The sequence below is a fragment of the Bufo bufo genome, chromosome 7, assembly GCF_905171765.1.
Source record: "Bufo bufo chromosome 7, aBufBuf1.1, whole genome shotgun sequence".
Taxonomy (NCBI): domain Eukaryota; kingdom Metazoa; phylum Chordata; class Amphibia; order Anura; family Bufonidae; genus Bufo; species Bufo bufo.
Window position 1 is genome coordinate 188666968 of NC_053395.1, and position 17376 is coordinate 188684343.

The 17376-nt window shown below is 47.1% G+C and overlaps 1 protein-coding gene across 3 annotated transcripts; it reads right to left on the reverse strand.

The window, feature by feature from the left end:
* Nucleotides 1-11430: 11430 nt before the first annotated feature.
* KLHL23 (kelch like family member 23) lies at nucleotides 11431-17085 on the reverse strand. Of its 3 annotated transcripts, none has more exons than XM_040440494.1 (4): nucleotides 17017-17085; nucleotides 14919-16133; nucleotides 12536-12688; nucleotides 11431-12175 (listed from the first exon to the last, which is right to left on the reverse strand). In XM_040440494.1, exons 2-4 carry the CDS (start codon nucleotides 16129-16131, stop codon nucleotides 11865-11867), a joined length of 1677 nt encoding a protein of 558 aa, XP_040296428.1. In that variant the 5' UTR covers nucleotides 16132-16133; nucleotides 17017-17085; the 3' UTR covers nucleotides 11431-11864. The 3 variants fall into 3 exon arrangements, with proteins under 3 accessions (XP_040296428.1, XP_040296427.1, XP_040296429.1); XM_040440493.1 differs by having other exon boundaries at nucleotides 16883-17036; XM_040440495.1 differs by lacking the exon at nucleotides 17017-17085 and adding an exon at nucleotides 16603-16672.
* Between the last annotated feature and the right edge of the window lie 291 nt (nucleotides 17086-17376).

A 17376-nucleotide genomic window follows, 5' to 3' on the forward strand; every position in this document is an offset into this window, starting at 1 on the left:
CATGGATGATATAACATGGGGCTGATGGCGCTGGCTGGGGTACATGGATGATATAACATGGGGCTGATGGCGCTGGCTGGGGGACATGGATGATATAACATGGGGCTGATGGCGCTGGCTGGGGGACATGGATGATATAACATGGGGCTGATGGCGCTGGCTGGGGGACATGGATGATATAACATGGCGCTGGCTGGGGGACATGGATGATATAACATGGGGCTGATGGCGCTGGCTGGGGGACATGGATGATATAACATGGGGCTGATGGCGCTGGCTGGGGGACATGGATGATATAACATGGGGCTGATGGCGCTGGCTGGGGGACATGGATGATATAACATGGGGCTGATGGCGCTGGCTGGGGGACATGGATGATATAACATGGGGCTGATGGCGCTGGCTGGGAGACATGGATGATATAACATGGGGCTGATGGTGCTGGCTGGGGGACATGGATGATATAACATGGGGCTGATGGCGCTGGCTGGGGGACATGGATGATATAACATGGCGCTGGCTGGGGGACATGGATGATATAACATGGGGCTGATGGCGCTGGCTGGGGGACATGGATGATATAACATGGGGCTGGGGGACATGGATGATATAACATGGGGCTGATGGCGCTGGCTGGGGGACATGGATGATATAACATGGGGCTGATGGCGCTGGCTGGGGGACATGGATGATATAACATGGGGCTGATGGCGCTGGCTGGGGGACATGGATGATATAACATGGGGCTGATGGCGCTGGCTGGGAGACATGGATGATATAACATGGGGCTGATGGCGCTGGCTGGGGGACATGGATGATATAACATGGGGCTGATGGCGCTGGCTGGGGGACATGGATGATATAACATGGGGCTGATGGCGCTGGCTGGGGGACATGGATGATATAACATGGGGCTGATGGCGCTGGCTGGGGGACATGGATGATATAACATGGGGCTGATGGCGCTGGCTGGGGGACATGGATGATATAACATGGGGCTGATGGCGCTGGCTGGGGGACATGGATGATATAACATGGGGCTGATGGCGCTGGCTGGGGGACATGGATGATATAACATGGGGCTGATGGCGCTGGCTGGGGGACATGGATGATATAACATGGGGCTGATGGCGCTGGCTGGGAGACATGGATGATATAACATGGGGCTGATGGCGCTGGCTGGGGGACATGGATGATATAACATGGGGCTGATGGCGCTGGCTGGGGGACATGGATGATATAACATGGGGCTGATGGCGCTGGCTGGGGGACATGGATGATATAACATGGGGCTGATGGCGCTGGCTGGGGGACATGGATGATATAACATGGGGCTGATGGCGCTGGCTGGGGGACATGGATGATATAACATGGGGCTGATGGCGCTGGCTGGGGGACATGGATGATATAACGTGGCTGATGGCGCTGGCTGGGGGACATGGATGATATAACATGTGGCTGATGGCGCTGGCTGGGGGACATGGATGATATAACATGGGGCTGATGGCGCTGGCTGGGGGACATGGATGATATAACATGGGGCTGATGGCGCTGGCTGGGGGACATGGATGATATAACATGTGGCTGATGGCGCTGGCTGGTGGACATGAAAGATATAACATAGGGCTGATGGCGCTGGCTGGGGGACATGGATGATATAACATGGGGCTGGGGGACATAAATGATGGCAATGTCATGGGGCTGATAAATAAAAATATTGTATTCATAAAACAATTAGCATTACGTTAGTTTAAGAAGGTTTTTCTTATTAGAGTACTCTATTTTAGCAATTGAGTATTAATCATCGTTTCCTGCAGCCCTAGATGTCATCAAGCTTTGCCTGTTTTGCTCAACTCACAAGCATGGAGGAGCTTACACGTGGGGAGGAGGAGGTGCTCATAAAGAAGACCGGTGCGACGTCGGTCATATGGACCTGGTTTGGGTTTAAGGAGTCAGATATTGAGCAGAAAAATATAATCTGCAAACTATGCCGGGCGAGAATAATAGCAAAGACAGGGAATACAACTAATTTGTTTTATCACCTCAAAACGAAGCTCGTTTTGGAATACGAAGATAGCCAAAAACTGCGCCCTCCACAAACGCCCAGTCAGTCAAGTGGAAACCAAAAAGGTGGCCCTGCCCCTACCCTCCAGATTCATATTTTAAAAGCATTTTCTAAAGAAATCGGCGGTGGATTGATATGACAAATGCCATTACCCTGTACCTGTGTAAGGACATGGTGCCGGCTTTCAGAACATGATTAAGACACTCGATCCACGTTACGAGGTACCTAGCCGCAAACACTTTGCCCAAACTGTATGACAAAATCCGCGAGCAAGTGAAGAAAGAACTCCGGAGCATAAAACACTATGGAACTACTACGGACTTGTGGACGAGTCGCACAATGGAGCCTTACATTAGTCTCACAGTCCACTTCATCAATAACAAGTGGAAGTTGTGCAGCAGATGCCTACAGACAGCTTATTTCCCCGAGGATCATACGGGTGAACTGATATCTCAGGGATTAAAGGAAGTGCTGGCATCATGGGGACTTAAAGAAGAGTTACAAGTCTGCATAACCACCGACAATGGCGCAAATATCGTGGACAGGCTCCACCTCGCCATCGGTAGGTAAACATTTCTTTTAGTCCTAGACTAGTTGAACATTATGTGGGGGTATTGTGCTAATAATATCTTCCAATTTTTTCCTTAGAGAGAAGTGTTAAAGAGGACTTTTCACCGATCCTGACATTGTGAATTAAGTATCATGACATATACAGCGGCGCCCAGGGATCTCACTGCACTTACTATTATCCCTGGGCGCCGCTCCGTTCTCCCGTTATATCCTCCGGTATGTTCGGGGACTTGGTTATAGTAGGCGGAGACTTAGGGGACTTGGTTATAGTAGGCGGAGTCTGCCCTTGTTCTCCTGGGCATCTCCTTCTCCTAGGCTGTAGCGCTGGCCAATCGCAGCGCAGAGCTCACAGCCTGGGAGGGTTTTTTCTCCCAGGCTGTGAGCTCTGCGCTGCGATTGGCCAGCGCTACAGCCTAGGAGAAGGAGACGCCCAGCAGAACAAGGGCAGACTCCTCCTACTATAACCAAGTCCCCGAACATACCGGAGGACATAACGGGAGAACGGAGCGGCGCCCAGGGATAATAGTAAGTGCAGTGAGATCCCTGGGCGCCGCTGTATATGTCATGATACTTAGTTCACAATTTCAGGATCGGTGAAAGGTCCTCTTTAAAGACGCCCGTGTGGAACATGCAATTGGCAAGAAAATAGTGAGTGTCTTTTCTTACACATGGAAAAGGAAGAGAGAAATGGCTAATGCCCAGGCTGAGCTAAACCTGCCTCCTCACTGAAACACCAACAAGATGGGGGTCTCGACAACAGATGATTCAGCGGCTGCTTGAACAAGAGAAGTCCATATCACAGGTCCTCAGAGCAGACAGGAAAACCTGGTACCAACATGGCAGGACATTGATGTGTTAGACTCTATGGACAAGACCCTCAATCCCCTGTTGGAGTTCACAGATGCTCTGTCTGGAGAAGACTATGCGAGTGTGTCGTATGTCAAACCTGTGCTCCACCTTCTAAACACCACAGTTCTTCCTCTAGCTGATGATGACATTGACACAGACCTGACGAAGGACATGAAGAGAGCCATCCTCAAGCATTTAAATGAGAAGTACTCAGACCCTGCAACTGATGACCTCCTGGATATGGCCTCCTTTGTCGACCCACGCTTCAGGTCATCATGTATAGCAGATGACCGAAGAGAGTTCATCTTGACAAAAGCAGCAGCAGAAATTCAGGCTGTGTCTGCCACAGAGTCGCCACCATCACACACAAGCACAGGAGCTGATGGAGAAGCCCAGAGAGAAACCAAGCAGAAGTCTGGGCAGCTTTTTTAAAAATGCATCCGCCCAGCCTGGCCCAGCTGCCTTCACTGACAGAGGAGCAATAGAAATTGAGCTTAAGAGTCACCTGCAGGCATTGGATGTAGAAGGAGAAGCTGATTCACTGGTGGTGGAGGCTGCACCAGGCTAATTTTCCCAGGGTGGCAAGCCTAGCCAAGAAATACCATTGCATACCTGCCACGAGTGCCCCCTCAGAAAGGGCATTCAGCACCAGTGGCAACCTAGTAACATGATGCCACCGATCTGCACTGAAGCCCGAGACTGTGGACAAACTTGTGTTCCTGGCGAAAAACCTTGTCTGCTGTGCAAGAAAGTTTAATCACGGCACGCGAGGAGCATAAACACTGATGTTGTTCAGTCATGTTCGTATTTGCACTACATATTGCAAGTTTAAAATTTGTTGTATATTTACAGGGAACCTGTCATCAGTGACAGAAATGCTGATATCAGCGATGTGTCACTCATAAGCTAAAAGTAAGTGGTTGCTGAGAACCAGCATCATAATCATTGCCGCCCAGGCCTTGAGAAGAGTCAAATCTACCTGAGAAGAGTCCTGGTTATTCCTAATCTCCTGCCCATCTGCTGATGATTGGCAGTTCTCTCCTAGAGAGAAACCGAGAAAACTAGGTAAAAGACTGTCAGCCATCAGCAGGTGGGCAGGAGAGCAGGAATTCATGAATAACCAGGACTCTTCTCAGGTGGTCGTGACTCTTTTCCAGGCCCAGTCTGCAATGATTGTGATGTTGGTTCTCGGCAACCACTTACTTTTAACTTATAAATAACAGACCGCTGAAATCACCTCACTTGTCTCTACGTTATGCTGCCGTTAGTATGGGCAGCATAAAGGTGATGACAGGTTCCCTTTAATGGAAAAGAAACCTGTGGAACTTGAAGGGTTTGTAGTTCAAATATGTGCAGCTTTATTTGTGTGCAATATAAATAAGTAATCAGGACAGCAGGAAGAAACGTAATGTTTATTTTTTTACTAACACTTCATCTTTACACTGTTTGGAAAAAGATCTGTTACACGATACACATCTTAAAAATTTCTTGACAAATTTTGTAATTTATATACATACAGAAGAAAATAATATATCGCGATATATCGTTATATCGCACATGCTTCAAATTATATCACGATATAGATTTTAGGCCATATCGCCCAGCCCCATTGCTGAAGCAGACGGGTCAGGGAGTGACCTAAAGGGGTTTTTCCAAAATGACCCTTTATCACCTGGCTGCAGGATTGGTGCTGGATGCCTGATGGCTGGGGATCTCTGAGACTCCCATGATCAATAGAACAGAGGTCCCAAATTCTGTGCCCCTATTTCATGCACGGTCACATTGAGGAGAACATTGAATGGAGCTGTGGTCGAGCGAGTGCAGTCCCAATCCATTCAGTGTCCGTGGGGCTGACGGAAACAGCCGAGCGCTGTCCTTGGGTGTCCATTAGGCCTGGAAAGACGTGGCAGCGTGCACGCTCTGGGTCAAATGTCTTCTGACATCAGTCATGAAGTACACAGGAACGTGAGGTGGATCTAGTGGAGGTACCAGTAGTAGGACACACAGCGACCAGACATTAAAAGGGGTTGGCCGGCCTTGGAGCTGAAAGCTGTGACGTATCGCTCAAGCCGATGTGACCACTAAGGCCTAGGACTGGCTGCAGCAGTCATGGGACCAAGATTCTTCCTGGTCCTGAGGGAAACAGCTGGGAAAAAGGCAGCAGCAGGACCATGAACCAGTGAGTGGCGTTTTTTTATTTTAGGGGCACAAATTGGGTTGTCGACTCAAGGGTCAGACAACAACTTTAAAGGGGTTTTCCGAGACTTTTATCTGATCGGTGGAGGTCCGACACCCGGGACCCCGCTGATCAGCTGTTTGAGAAGGCAGCGGTGCTCCAGTCAGCGCTGCAGCCTTCTTGCAGCTCACCAGGCACAGCGCCATAAATTGTATAGTGGCTGTGCTTGGTGTTGCGGTCAGCCCCATTCACTTCTATGGGGCTGAGATGCTCCTATGCCACGTGACTAATGGAGCCCCAACAATCAGATACTGATGGCCTCTCCAGAGGAGAGGTCATCAGTATAAAAATCTCAGAAAACGCCTGGAACACGTATCCTGTAGACAGGTGATACATGTCAATTGTGGGGAAACGGGATGTTACGGGATATCAGACTTCATTTGAAGTGCACGTTCTGTTTTTTCAGAGAAAACATGCTTTTGCTGTAAACACTAAGCATATCCATAGACTTCTGTGGACCTGCCCTATGGCAAAAATGTATCCTGAAAACAGTGTGTGTGTGAACAGAGCCTAACCAGCATCTTTTTTCTTTTTAACCTTCCCCACAAGTGATCCAATTTCCAGCAGTGTATGAAGCCCTTTATAAGAGTGTTAATAAGTGTGAATTTACAATAGGGCCTCATTCACACGACCCAAACTGCAGATCCTCAAAATGCAGATTGTGGCCATATGCATCCCACACTTGTCTTAGTCCCTATTATAGAAATGGCTGTACTTGTATGCACAATAGACAAGAATAGCACATGTTCTATCATTTGTGGGACAGCCGCACAGATGCATTTTTTGCGCCCTCGCAGAAATTAATGGGTCTGCGTCCGTACCGTAAAAAATGTCGATTGGACATGGACCAAAAATACGGTCCTGTGAATGAGGCCAAAATGAATTATTTACATTCTCCATATTAGCAACATGTCCATTTGTTTTTTATTAGATTCTCATTCATAGCGACAAGGAGCAACATAAAAAAAGAATAACATATTTACATATAAATCTGCTATCTGCACCTACTCATACAAAAAAATCACTTTATGACAAAAAATTGTGCTTTAAATAACAAGTATTTTCATAAAATCATGACATAACATGACAATCATTTACTATTAAACATAAATTCATTTTTAACGGATTATTTTCAGCCTCAGAGATGGACATTTTACTTTTTATTATATAACTATGACGTTTTCAATAACCCTAGAACAGGGATGGAAGTAGAAACGGGAGAACATTAAGAATTTGACATATCATGAAGATACAGTATAGACATACTGAACCTCCAGTATAAAAACCCAGTGTGAGATTTTATGGCTCATAGAAACTGGAAGAAGTGGAGTCATCATTGTGTAACACTTAGGGTGCGTGCGCATAGTGGAGTTTATGTGCATTTTCATGCAGATGTTGTTGTGTTACTTGCAGATTTCCCCCAGATCTCACACTTCACAATGCAAAGGGTTAAATTGCAGTACCCCAGACCTGGGGGTATCTGCAATTGTTATGTTAGGTACACTAGCAGATGGGGTATGGATGGTGTGGTTGGCAGGAACAGGGTTAACCACCTTGTTCCTCCCCTCTTGGTAGGAGTGGGCTGGTCCTGCTTCCTGCCAGGAGGGGACATTCTAGCTAGGACAGTAAGGAGTGTGGAAGCGCGTCCAATTGCTCCTACTCCGAGGGTCTTAGAGACCAGCAAGACATCCAATTCTCCTGTGAGACCACTACTCCAAAGAGACTGCAAGAACACTAGGAAACCTGAAAAGCTTCAGTGTTGATAGTCAACAGAGTGACCAGCTACTACAGGTTTACAGACCCTGCTGCAGATGAGGGACTATGGTTCAGACACCCATCACCTAAACAGCAACCAGGCCATACCAATTCAAAGCCTGCATTGCACAGTGGACACATATCCACCAACTTACAGCTGTTAGCCAGAAGTGCAAGATAGTATATCTGAGGTGTATATCACCTTACCCACCTTATCATCTGGAGACAGAAACTGCACTTTGTACAACTACTGCTGGATGTACCACACATTATCATTTGCACTAAGTAAAGAGAGACTTTTAGGCCTCTTTCACACGGGTGTCGAGTGTGAGGGCCGGATAGGATGCGTGTGCGTCGCGGGAAAATGCACGATTTTTTTGCGTGAGTGCAAAGCGGTTTAATGCGTTTTGCACGCGCGTGAGAAAAATCGGCATGTTTGGTACCCAGACCCGAACTTCTTCACAGAAGTTCGGGTTTGGGTTAGGTCTTGTGTAGATTTTACTATTTTCCCTTATAACATGGTGATGGACCATGTGATGAGCGCAGTGACGTCACCAAAGGTCCTTTTCCTCCCAGGTCATCAAAGAAGAAGAAAGAAGAGAAGCCGGGCTGCGCGAACAAGTGGATTAAGATGAGTTTAATTTTTATTTTATTTTTAAACCCCTCCATTTTAACCCCTTCTGTATTAAGAATGCTATTATTTTCCCTTATAACCATGTTATAAGGGAAAATAATAAAGATCGGGTCCCCATCCCAATCGTGACCTAGCAACCGTGCGTGAGAATCACACCGCATCCGCACTTGCTTGCGGATGCTTGCGATTTTCACGCAGCCCCATTCACTTCTATGGGGCCTGCGTTGCCTAAAAAAAATGCACAATATAGAGCATGCTGCGATTTTCACGCAACGCACAAGTAATGCGTGAAAATCACCGCTCATGTTCACAGCCCCATAGAAATGAATGGGTCCGGATTCAGTGCGGGTGCAATGCGTTCACCTCACGCATTGCACCGACGCGGAAAACTCGCCCGTGTGAACGAGGCCTTATTCTTTTACTTCTGGCCTGAGTCTTTAAACCACCACTGCACTGATCTCCAGGGAGTAACAGCCTGAGGTAGTACACCGTGACACATCTCATCAAGCCACTACCACTCCCATCCTCTGTACTGGTTCCCAAGGGGCTCGCTGCAAAATCTGTACTGAAAATCCGCACAAACAAACAAAATGCCTCGGATTTCTGTGCAGAACATTTCCGCACCATGTAAATGGGATTTCAAAAATCTCACCTACTTAGCCGGTACAGCGCCATTAGCACGTGGCCTCATGGAAACTGGAAGAAGTGGAGTCATTATGTAACATCTGTCAGGATGGCCTATTAGTGACTCGAGTCATCCATGTATTACATGAAAGTCCATTTGTCATCAAAATTTCCAGAGGTCAAACCCCCTGCAATCCCAAGTTCAAAGAGGTCGCGTGTCCCCTCTGTAAATGGAGTGGCAGTGCACATTGGTCCATCACTCCACCCGCTTCTATGGGACCAATGTATTATCCATCATCTATCATCTATACTGCGGATAAATAAATAAGGCTGGATTCACATCATGTTTTTCCCATCAGTTTAACGTATACAAAACACGTATAACTTAAACCAGGGATGCTTCACCTGTCCCTCCAGCTGTGTAAATCTACAACTCCCGCCATGCCTTGCTGTAGACTGAGCAGACATGCTGGGAGCTGTAGTTTTGAAACAACTGGAGGGCGGCAGGTTGGGCATCCCTGCGTTAAACGGATGCCTCAAACTGATGCCATACAGTGGCATCCGTTCACCATAGAGTTCCATAGCATGAAAAAACGTATACTTTTTTTTACCATTGTAAAAAACTTTTTCTTTTTTTTTTTTACCTTATTCTGCAGGATACAAGAACGTGGCGTGCTGCGTTTTTGTATCTTTTTTTTTTTTTTTAAATATTTGTCAAACAGAGGCATAAAACCCACTCTAATTTTCTAGGGTTTCAACACTTGATAACGGCGTGGCTTAAAGTAAAACGGGTGACAATAATGGAAAGGGCATTGGGTAATAGGCACCTTTTTGTGCCAAAGTTGCGCCACATTTCTGACGTAAAATTGGGTCTCAAAGTGAGCCAACCAATAGTTGGTATAGCGGTAGACAGATCTAACCCTGCACCAGATTTATCATTCAGGCCTCTTGCCCACGACCGTATACCCTCCGAGATATACGGTCAGTGAGCAGGCCATATGTCCCGGAGCGGCATTGATCGTGCGCACGGGGGGGCACAGCATCATAGATTACAATGATGCTGTGGACGTCGGGGCTGTCCGCGGGATCATAAGATCATATGAGTGTGCGGCCCGACGTCCACAGCATCAGGGTAATCTATGATGCTGTGTGCTCCCATTCGCACGATCAATGCCGCTCCGAGACACATGGCCCGCTCACGTACCGTATATCTCGGAGGGCATACGGTCGTGTGCAAGAGGCCTCAGCCTGAGACCCTGTGATAAATATGGAGCAGGTCTAGACAGCCGGTCTAAATTTAATCTGGGCCACTGTTTTACTTGTGTTTTTTCAAACTTTTGTTTCTATAGATAATTCTATGGGAAAGGGAAAAAAATATCCAGTGTTTTTAGGATGTATTTTAATTTCATCAGCTTGTAACTTCTGTCCGCTGAGTTTTTGCTAAAAAATGTGGCATTTTTTAAAGACAAACTTACATGTTCAATGACCCATAAGCGGTATTCACATTTTGGACATTTATGGCATGTCCACAGAATATGCCATAAATGTCTGACGGATGTGGGTACCAACTCTGGGACCTGTATCTATCTCCAGAATGAGGGGGAACTCTTGTTTTGGGAACTGCTACAAAAGTGAATGGAGAGAACTGCACGTGTGGTCTATGGAAAGGGCCATGTCACCAGAGGGGTCAGGGGACTTTATGGCATGTCCGGTGGCTTTGCCATAGACATCTAAGATGGGAACACTTGTTAACCATCATATGATGAAACATTATGCAGCTTTGTAACATACATTGTGTTTCAATTCCTTGCCTTTTCCTAGACCTTTGCTTGCTTTTTGTGAATGGAAACTGAAAATTAGTCCTGACATAGTCTTGCTCACACAGTGGCATGGCGGTGTCAAAGAGGTTTCCTGGAATTAATTAGACATGCACTTGTGTCAGTCAGGGCTCTTCACTGACAGGGAGCAGAGATCTCGAATAAGGTGAGGAATTGAGACACAAACTATATAAGGAAGATGCATAACCTTTCATTATAGAATGATTCATTAAAAACGGGAAACCCCTTTAATGGGGTTGTCTGAGATATTGATACTGATGGCCTATCCCAAGGATAAGTCACCAACATCTGATTGCTGGGGGTCAGACTCTCGGGACTCCCACCGATCAGCTGTTTGAAGAGGTCACTGAGCACTGCAACCTCTTCCTAGGTCAGTGATGTCAAGTTCATCCAGCGTCGGATTGAAGTCCCTTGGGCCCACCAGAGGAAATGATTCTGAGGGCCCACCCTCTGTGTATATAAGACCTTAAAGGGGTTCTGCAGTTTGTTTAAACTGATGATCTATCCTCTGGATAGATCATCAGCATCTGATCGGCGGGGGTCCGACAACCAGGACCCCTGCCGATCAGCTGTTTGAGAAGGCAGCGGCGCTCTAGGAGCGGCGCACTGTTTACCGCTGGCCCAGTGACGTCACGACTAGAATCAACTGGCACACCCAGGCCAGTTGATACTAGTCGTGACTTCACTGGGCTAGCGGTAAACAGCGCGAAGGCCGCGACGCAAACTGCTGATCTGCAGGGATCCCGGGTTTTGGACCTCCGCCGATCAGATGCTGATGATCTATCCAGAGGATAGATCATCAGTTAAAACAAACTACAGAACCCCTTTAAAGGCCTTGTTTTACTAGGGGTCCAATATTGTCAGAGCTTGGGCCCACCTGGTACTCTGATGGGCCAGTCCAACCCTGGGTTCTTCTGTCACATGGCCTTGGCGGTTCAGTTCTACTCCTGTGAATGGACCTGAGCTGCAATACCAAATACAACCACTATACAATGTACGGCGCTGTGCTTGGTAAGCTGTGAGGAGGCCGCAGCGCTCACCAGAGCACTGCGGCCTCTTCAACCAGCTGCTCGGCCAGAATAGGTCATCAATATCAAATTCTGGGACAATCCCTTCTAGAGTGAGTTCACAGCATGCCAGACTGGATGCAGGGCACCTTGATCACTAAGTCCAGTCAACGTATTTGACCAATGCCAGTTGACTAATAGTTTGGGACCCGTTTAACCCCATGGACCTGAGCAGACGTCTTAGACTTCACATTGGATGATTTGCTACAAGACTCATTGCGTGTTCCTATACGTTATATACACAGACACATCCATGGGAACGCATAGGGCTAGGAAGATTTCCCACCAGCTCCCATTTGTCAGATTCAGGATTGTACTTCTCTAGGCTCTGCAGGTAGGTGCCTTTAGACCAGGAGTAGCCGCCAGTGATGTATATAAATCCATTCATGACAATCGCGCCACATTCCATCCTCCGCTCCATAGTTGGCGCCAACTCGACCCACTGATTGCTGTCAAGATCATAGCAGTCAGTAGTTGTAGTCTGTCCTCCGACCAGGTAAAGCTTATTCTGTAGTGCAATGGAGCACAGTCCATACTCTGAAGAAGGAAAGACAGACATGGTAAAAGGAGACATTTCCATACAGTAGATCACATATCAATCAATAAATATCAGATTTTAGTGCTACATACAGAGCCATATAATAATATACTCCTGGATTGTCAAAGAGTCTCCCAAAATGGAAGAGATCTCCTAGACTCAGTCGCTATGGGGGGAGTATGGCACATATGGGTTAGTATTGGTGTCATCAATTTGAATGGGAGCTATATAACTATGTATGCAAAGAGCTCCCCCTTGTGGCAGGCCTAGCATCATTTATTTATACGGCTGTGTGAAGTGAAGAGCTTCTCCGTGTAACTTACTGTGACGCAGTCCTAGCAGTAAAATGTCGCCCCTACCTGGGTGTGGACACACAGATAAGACGCTCCATTCATTTAGGTCCGCGTGAAAGCTCTGAATTTTATCGTACGTGCAGCTTCCTCTGTACCCATAGTGACCTCCGCTGACATAGATGACATCACGCAGCACACAGGCGGTCGCGTTTCCCACACCTATGGGAAGAATTACGTCAAATATAAGCAGATGTGTGATTGCCTTCAACCAGTACACATCACGAGAAGTATCCACCGGCCTCAGTGGTGACCTGTCCCTGAGCGGCAACTATATGCTTATTCAATTATATACCTCTGGTGTACTGCCCAAATGTGCTGTGAAGCTATCCCTAGGGCTGTGATGGCTAACCTCCGGCACTCCAGTTGTTGTAAAACTACAACTCCCATGATGTACACTTGCTTGGCTGTTCTCAGAACTCCATAGAAATGAATGGAGCATGCTGGGAGTCGTAGTTTCACCACAGCTGGAGTGCCAGAGGTTAGCCATAGGGTATGGTTCGAATTTGCACTGATTTGACCACGGATTCCACCGCATGTATTGCAAAAGGTGAAATCCACTGTGGATATCCGCAGTATAAATTGACATGGTGCAGATTTAAAATTCCCATGCAGGTCAATTTATGCTGCAGATTTATTTTTTATTTTTAGCAGCAGGTGGATGAGATTTCTTAAAGGGGTTGTCTCATCACAGACAATGGGGGCATTTCGCTAAGATATGCACCCATTGTTTTAGGCTACGTCTACACGACGACATTAGTCGCGCGACAGATAGGGCACAACTACACTGCAACATTTGTAGCGCAACATTTTGTTGCACTAATGTCACGCGACAATTTTTATAATGGCAGTCTATGGTGTCGCACTGCAACATGCAACATGCTGCGACTGCGACGCAACAGTCGCAGAAAAATCCATCTCGAAAAGCCTTATAGGTGTGGGTTCCACCCCTGGGACCCGCACCGATATCGAGAACAGAGCCCCGAAAGCGTTGGAGGGCGCACTGCGCATGCGCAGCCACCCTCCATTCATTTTCTATGGGGCCGCCGAAAATGGCTGGCTATTTCTAGCTCGGCTATTTCCGTGGGGCCCATAGAAGTGAATTGGAGCGGTGGCCGGTCATGTGCGGTGCGCTCCCATTCACTTCTATGGGGAGTGCACTTGGTGGTGACCGGACCAGAGTCCTCCAGCCACCACCTTGCGGGGCTCCGTTCCCGATATAGGTGCGGGTCCCAGAGGTGCGAGTCCAAGCGATATGCCCCCATTGTCTGTGGTTAGACAACCCCTTTAACATGTCATCCACTCTACTGGTCCTCTAAAAGGTTGCAGATTATCTGCATGCAAATTCACAGCGGCCTATGTTCCCCATGTAAACATATCCTCAGGCTACCTGCACACATTGCGGATTACACATGTTTTTTTTTCGTGCGGATTCTCATCCGGAAAAAAACCACTGTGTAATACATAACCAGCAAAGTTTATGAGAATAGACCAGACATGCTCAACCTGCGGCCCTCCAGCTGTTGTAAAACTACAACTCCCACAATGCCCTGCTGTAGGCTGATAGTTGTAGGCTGTTCGGGCATGCTGGGAGTTGTATTTTTGCAACAGCTGGAGGGCCGCAGGTTGAGCATGCCTGGATTAGACAAATCTCCTGTACACTTAGCACCTTTCTTCCATGCAGAAATCGATCTGTCGTGTGGATTTAGAAACATGCAGCGTGTGAATTATGTTTGCGATTTTTGTTGCAGTTTTCACTCTTTTCTATGGAAGGGTGAGATTTGCGGCAAAACCGCATCAAATCCACACCAAAAAGCTCAAGTAGCACAAGCAGTTGTTTGGTGCGGAAACGCACAAAAAAAAGTATGGAAATTTGTGCGGATTGTCTGTTAGTAAACCTGCACCCGTGTGCAGGTGCCCTCACTGACAAGCAGTGTCGGACTGGGGTACCTAGGGCCCACCAGTAAAATTTATTTTGGGGGCCCACCATACGGATACATTCGAATATAATAAATAACCTAACAAGTTTTTTATATGAACATAGGCTGGTTGAGGTGCTGTACAGTGAATATATGTATGAAATCCAGTAAGTCTACTGTGTCATATGCCATTTGTGCAGGGGGTGGGAGACTAGGGGCCCACTTTGCTCAGGGGCCCACCGGGGGATTCCCCTGTACCCCTGTGGGCCAGTCCGAGCCTGCTGACAAGTGACCCCACCAGTTTGGTGGATGATGGGCCATTGGTTTAATCAAGGAAGTAAAAGGAGATGAAGAATGTGGTAAGCTTTTAGATGGCCTAGGTGTGCCTTATGGAACAAAACCTCCATAGACATTTTGTTGCATGCATCCATTTGAGTTACGTGGATGTTATACGGTATGCAAAGCCTACCTACCTTTTACCATGTTTGCAATGGGAAACCAGGCCTTTTTTAATGGATCATAAAATTCTGCTTCTTGGGCAGGAGCTCCTTTCCTGTAACCACCTAAAGCGTAAACGCAGCCATCCAGTGTGACGGAGCAGTGATAGTACCTTGCGTGAAGCATCGGACACCCCTCTGTCCACTCATCTGTCTCTGTGTTATAAATCCACACCGTGCTCAGCGCCTCTATGTTATCTGTCCTGTAGCCACCGGTGATGTAGATGTGAGGTCCTAAACTGGCGGCACTGTAGCTCTCTCTGGTATGATCAGGCATGTCTGCTCCCTGAACCCAGTGGTTGCTCTTAGGATCCCAGATGTGCACTTCAGATAAGGGATGCCAGTAGTAGCCCCCAACTATAAACATGTTGGCTGTTGATCTTTTGGGCACTTCTTGTGATTTAGTCCGTAAAGCGTAGCAGAGTAAAGAGTGTATCTTATTTTCTTTGAGCAAGTTCTTCTTATGCAGCTCCAAAGAGTTCCTGAGATAATTTTCATCTACGTCAACTTTAATACATCTCAACAGTTTGTAAATATGTTCTAGGCGATTCCTGGAATCGTGTGCAATCCACCTAACCAGAGGTTGCAGAAGAGCCTCCACCGTCCACACATTGAGGTTCTTCTGAGAGAAGATATACAGCAGCTTCTCAACACCAATGTCCACAAACTCATCTTGAGTCCAAACTTCTTGAAACCTAGATACAATGATTCTTCTAGATTCCTTTTCCAGAGCCGGACACACATGAAATTCGGCAAAAGAATGCATTCCCAAGCAGTTGTCAACATCCAGATGTCTCACCAGGAACTGTTCACAAGCCTCTTTGACCGATACGAAGTGGAGCTGGTCAGCCGCTTGCAGAAGACATTGGACGTTTTTAGTTGTTATCTTAATCTGTGCAGTATAAGTATAATTCAGTAGAGCTTCGAGGGTGGAGTGATCGATGCCAGACAACTTGATCTGACTGTTGGACTTTTCTTTCATGTCCGCTGTGAACATTACCTTGAAGTAGTGGCTACAGGCAGCCAAAGCAGCCTTATGGCACTGAAAAATCTTACCGGAGGAGCTCATCAACGTGACATCGGTGAAGAGACCTTCTTTATAAAATGTCCTGAAGGAGTCAAGGAAATCGACATGGTGGGTCGGGCCACTGTATAAAAGACAGTAATCTTCCAGCTCCTTTTGTGACATGGCTGTATAAAAATAAGACAAGGAAGGATCAGAAGAAGAAAAGACATAATAAGATTAATACTTGTCATCTGTGGACTGGAAAATCAATAGCAGGGCACACAACCCCTGACTGTGATGATACCTAAAACCAAACCAAAGGAACGACGTATACATTACAAGGCTACACAGTGGCAATGCTCTATTCTAGAGTACAAAGACACATACGATACGGTATATTCTGGATACATTACCGCAGGTCACTCGATCACTTGTTTTGCAGCCTACAGAACAATCAGATTCGGCCTCGTGGAGCATTTTCTATTCACCTGACTATACCCCAGCTTCCCAAAATAATGCCCCCCTCCCGCAGATCGCTGCACGTCATCGTAATATTAACCATAATGAAATGCTATTGTGTGGGGAGCCTCCTGCGCAGGCTTCTGCGGTTGTGTTACTGTAAATAAAGCCAAGACTCGACTGCAAAGCTATTACCATCAATGCCTCCTCTTATCCACCCCGAGGATTAGCTGTCAGCTGTCAGCCTTAGGATAAAGTCACTTCCCTCGTGCACCTTACACCAGGGCACACAGCCACAAGCATGCAAATGCAAGCAATAATATATCCGCTCTACAACTTCCTATCTATAGAGCATATGTGCCAAGAGCTAATAGATGCCCTAACCGATGGCCTCTGCAGATCACAGGCTGGGGATGCACTTCCTATGTATAGTCCGCTGCAAAACCCCTCTCACTTCTATGCTCCTGATGATTACCTCTTTGTCTCTGGCTTGTCTCCTCTCTGTCAATGGGTTTAGCTCACATGCACATGGGTGCATCCTGCATTTGTGTGCAGACCCCCCTGAGCTTTATCACGTCGTATTGGTTCACATGCCTTCTCTTTGTTTACCTGCAGAGCTGTCAGCGTGGGCTGCGAAGTGTTAATGGCTTGTCAGCTGCTTTGGCGCTTGCAGTGTTTCCCAGGCTTGATGCCACTGGATGCAGCGCCTCCTCATTGACCATCTTTGGCATGAGCTGCACACGGGGATCTGGGATTGTGGAGAGTCGCTATGCAAAGGGGAGGGAATGGCACATCCTATTTTGGTATCCCAGCTGCTCCCCTGTAATAATAGAAAGTGTCCCTCTCTTCCCATCCCCACCTCCTGAGCCCTCCCAGAGGTCACCCGGACTGGAGATATCCATTTTCCTGGCACTGTGCCACAAGCTGCAAATAACATTTTATTTATTTTTATATATATATATATATATA